A 4,391-nucleotide genomic window follows, 5' to 3' on the forward strand; every position below is an offset into this window, starting at 1 on the left:
CACAAGTCTAATCACTAATAAAATTGAGTTATAAAAAAAAAAAAAACTCTGGCGTTCTTCTCCCCTTTTCCTAAAGGGTAGTAATTTTTGTGCTTTATGTGCAGTGAGTTTTTCTATTTCTGTTCCACTACCAGCCACAGAACTCACCCTTTCATCAGCACAGAGTTCTTCTCTAAAGAAGGCTGGAAAGTTACATTGCAGAAAGGATCATAAAAATAAAAGGGGTAGTGAAAGATAAAAAGGTGCCTAACTATTGAGATATGGGCATGTAGAAGTTTTTCTTCTTTTTTAATCATGGCTACTGCTCAGACCCTTGCTATCTTTTAACTCCAAAGTTACTCCAGTCATTTCTGTAGACTGGATAGGAAGAGGGTAAAAATTGTTTGATCAGAGCTGTACCCTCAAAGATGTGATGACTAGTCCACAAAATATTGAAGAACTTTCCCTATCAAACCAGCAAACAATCTGAGATAAACTGCCACAACCACAATCACCTTCATGGAAGTCTTGGCTTGCCAGTGAAAAAACAATTATTTCCTGAAGAGTCTCTGTATGGAGGTGGACACTGGTGTTGTTAACATTCAGATTCATCAACTGGTCTCCTTTGTGAACAATGAGGATGACAGAGGCCAGCACTACCATACCCAGCTCAGTCTTGTGAATGTCAGTATTTAACCCTCCTCACATTTAACCTAGTGAACATGCGTTGCCTTCTTTTCTCCTTCAAGAAGAATGTGTTGCTTTCTACATGACACAGGAGAAACAACTCTACAGGCTTAGCATATTATTTCTTGTCAAAGCAGCAGCCTCACATAAATGAGGTCTTTAAAGAAGATGGAGGTATGGGATTAAAGGCCAGCAAGAAGCAAATGGTACATAATAATCTTCAGCTACAGCATCAAGAACACAGGCATGTGATACAGTGCACAGCTATGCACAATGGAATGAAGCTGGTCTGTTCCCCATTAGAGGTCTAAGCAAAAAGAAAAAGATGACACAAAAGAGCACGGATTTTAAGATCAAGCCACATCTCCAGGAATTAATAATGAGGCTGAGATGAAGGAGGCAGTGCCATGTCTCATCACAGACTCTTCAGAATGCACCTACCCCTCCTCTCCTGACAGATGTCTTTATTAGAGAAAGAAGAAAAGCAGCAGCAAATGAAAATCCTCCCAGCCTCCACAACAGGCCATAACATTTTTCTCTCCAGCAAGACAGAAAGCATCAGGGGAAAATACTATGGTACGCTGCAAGAGACCTGGAACATACTGCATGCTGGCATTGGGGTAGAAGATGCTGATTTTAAAGAATATCAGGATAAAGATGGCAATTCAGTTAAGACCCAGATTCTCCTGCACTTAAAGCAGTAGTACCAAATCTAGGTGAAACCGGATGTAGAGAAGCTGGCTGCCACACTCTGCTTAAAAATAATGGTGAACATGAAAAAGATTGTGACTAACTCCTACACATGACTCTGTAAGGATGCCAAGAATGGCACAGAACAGTTAAATAATGCTGGGAGAGAATCCAAGGAGGGTATCATAGCCTGCTTCAAAAGCTGGTAGATTGGCGAGGGAGATGTTTTATTTGCTTGTTTTTTTGGTTTGGTTTTAGAGTCTTTTTGGAAGTATTAATACCTATGCCCTTGTGCTGAGTTTATCAGGAAAAACTTCATCTAAACAGTAAATACCCCTGCCATACAAGTCACTATATGGGATGCAGCTGCACACCGGCTGAACTTCTAGAAAAGCTATCAAGACTACCAGTTGAGAAGTAAATGACTGTCGACAGGTACAGATCCTGAAGTTGCAAACCACCCTATCTAAAGGAAACTGCACCAGCACAGGAACTTTTCACATCTTCCTGTGGGCTGAAGAAAAGGCAAGGAAAGGTAAAAGTATATCCTCTACTGACATCCATGGAGACAAAAAATTCCTCTGTTTCAGTAACAGAGACACTCTGCTCCGTGAACATTTGCATGGACAAGCACAGACAGAACTACTATACAGCAGTAAAGCTGCTACAGTGGACACAAGCACCAGAACACTGTATGGCTGTGAGCTGCTTATTAAAGAATGCAACATCCTACAGTTCCAAACCAAATTATTTTAAGTATCATATCAGCTGCCAGTGGCATAAAAATGCAAAGCCAACCAACATGAAACACACCTGTTCAAAGGTACAGAATTAACTTACCCTTTATCAGAGTATAAAACCCAAAAATAATTCCTAATTGATTCAGTTTCAACAGCAGTAAATTTCTTTTTTTTCCCCTTTCAATTACCGTTTAGCAATTGGAAAGTCCCAACTGTACCTTTTCTGCCTTTTTGTCAGAGATATCTTGCTTTTCTAGAACTGCCATACTTTCCTTCAGGTTCTTCACTATGTCTGCAGGAGACTTGTGGGACTTGCCAAAAGGGAATGGCATGATTGCGAGCCACAAGGTCTTCCTTCTACAGCTCCTCCTTCACCTGGAAAAGGAGGAGAAAAAAAAGCATGTCAAAAATAGAAACATGAGGTCAGTATAACACCACACATGAACATCAAGCGAGAGTAGCAACGGTATTCATTCATATGTGGAATAACCATCCTTGACCAGTTGAACTAGAGCTTGCCATGACAAATTTAAATGCTTACGTTTCTAATTCTTATAACACACAAGATACTGAATCTAAGAACTCACATTAAGATCATTATCTTATGCTACAGGAACAAATTAAAGAGTACATTAATTATATCCAAAGCCACATACTGTACAAATGCCACATATGGGCAAGACTAACAAGGATAAATTATTCCAATTAATGCTGTCAAGCAAAATGCCTTCTTCTGTTAGGTCTTTGACACACAAGTCATCATGTCTCAGTGGCTCTGCAGTGACTGTCCAAGTACATGCTTTTACCCATATTCATTCCATAACAAATATGAAGTAGGCCGCAAAGCCCGCGCCTTTGTGCAGGAGCTACAAGCATGATGCAGACGAGGCTACAGACAGCAGCTTATTCCTGTGTCAAAACACTTGGTATGTCCCGGCTTTTTTGATCAGTATTACTGTAACTTCATACTGAAATACAGTCTTACCCCCCTCATTTTATGGGAAACAAAATTCGTCACCAATAACAAGGATGTAAATAAGGCACTTGAAAACATTAAAACCGAACACCTGATATGTATCTTTTTCAAAAAGATAAAACTTCTCATACAGGTGCAATTTTTCTTCCCTAAAAATATTTGGCTCTTGAATCCAAATACATTCATTCCTCTGTATATCCACATACATTTGCTTTTACACACATGCATGCACACATACATATATATTCACTTCTGTGTACAAAATAGAAAAGTATTACTAGTATAAATGAGTATACAAAAGCTTTTGTTACTAAACACATACACCCGCATTTAAAAAAATAATAAAAACTTCTTACAAGTGAATTCCATAAAGAATACTTCTAGAACTCTAATCTAGACAGAAAAGAACAGGAAATCCTGCATTAAAAATGCTGACAGTGCTACTTCTGCTAGACACAAAAGACAGCTGAAGCTGACAGAGCAGAGATTACACTGTCATTACAAAGAAAGGATATTACCCTGAAAGTTAGTAATTTCTATCTCCATACAATGTCCATGAAGTTAGCAACAAGTCAACTATAACCAGTACATGCTGAAAGTTTCTTATCTAATACCATGCACTTTGATCCTTGATTAAAACACCAGCTCATTCACCATGAACTCCAAAATGTTAATCCTGATCTTATTCAACTGTGTTTTGATCAAGGATTAAAAATACCAATTTGATGCTATTTTTGAGTTATTTTGATTTTTAACAAACAAGTTGGGCTGGCCCAAGGGCAAGAATTTAAAGGTGAAGAACAGATGCACTCAGATCTTTAGCCAAGAAAATTTCCATAAATAGGTATTTCAGGAAACCAGCTACAGAGATCATACCTTCACTGTTCCATGCCTGCAACTGACCTAACACTGCTGATAAAAAGCACAAGGCAGGTAGTTTTTAATCAGATTACTTTCAGATAAAAGTATCAGCATGAAGGTTGAAACAAGACCTTCCACCAGCCATTTCCATTTTTTAACAGATCACAAGGACTTCGTTGCTTTTATTTTGTAGTATAATAATCGACTCATTATAGCAATCTCTCGTTCATAATCTGCACAAAGAAGGGGTTGTAACACTGAAATTACAAACACAGGACTGGTACCCTAAGAGATAAAGTGCCCACAGGTCATTCCTTAGACAAGAGAATTTTATGCCTCAACTTTCTCACATGTAGTGGAACAGAAACCTACTTTTAAGAAAAGCATGACTACTCATTGTTATTTAATGAAAATGTAATGGCATTTAAAACAATGTTTAATGAAAATTACAGTATTTT

At 38.3% G+C, this 4,391-nt stretch overlaps 1 protein-coding gene across 1 annotated transcript in view; it reads right to left on the reverse strand.

Moving 5' to 3' along the window:
* CAB39 (calcium binding protein 39) overlaps window positions 1-2,474 on the reverse strand; it is a 21,934-nt gene extending 19,460 nt beyond the window's left edge. The window contains exon 1 of the mRNA XM_009325034.1: window positions 2,315-2,474. Within this exon, the coding sequence (XP_009323309.1) occupies window positions 2,315-2,428 (114 nt within the window). The 5' untranslated portion in view covers window positions 2,429-2,474. The remainder of the gene's footprint in view (window positions 1-2,314) is intronic.
* Window positions 2,475-4,391: the final 1,917 nt, after the last annotated feature.

The sequence above is a fragment of the Pygoscelis adeliae genome, unplaced genomic scaffold (assembly GCF_000699105.1).
Source record: "Pygoscelis adeliae isolate BGI_AS28 unplaced genomic scaffold, ASM69910v1 Scaffold155, whole genome shotgun sequence".
Classification (NCBI taxonomy): Eukaryota; Metazoa; Chordata; class Aves; order Sphenisciformes; family Spheniscidae; genus Pygoscelis; species Pygoscelis adeliae.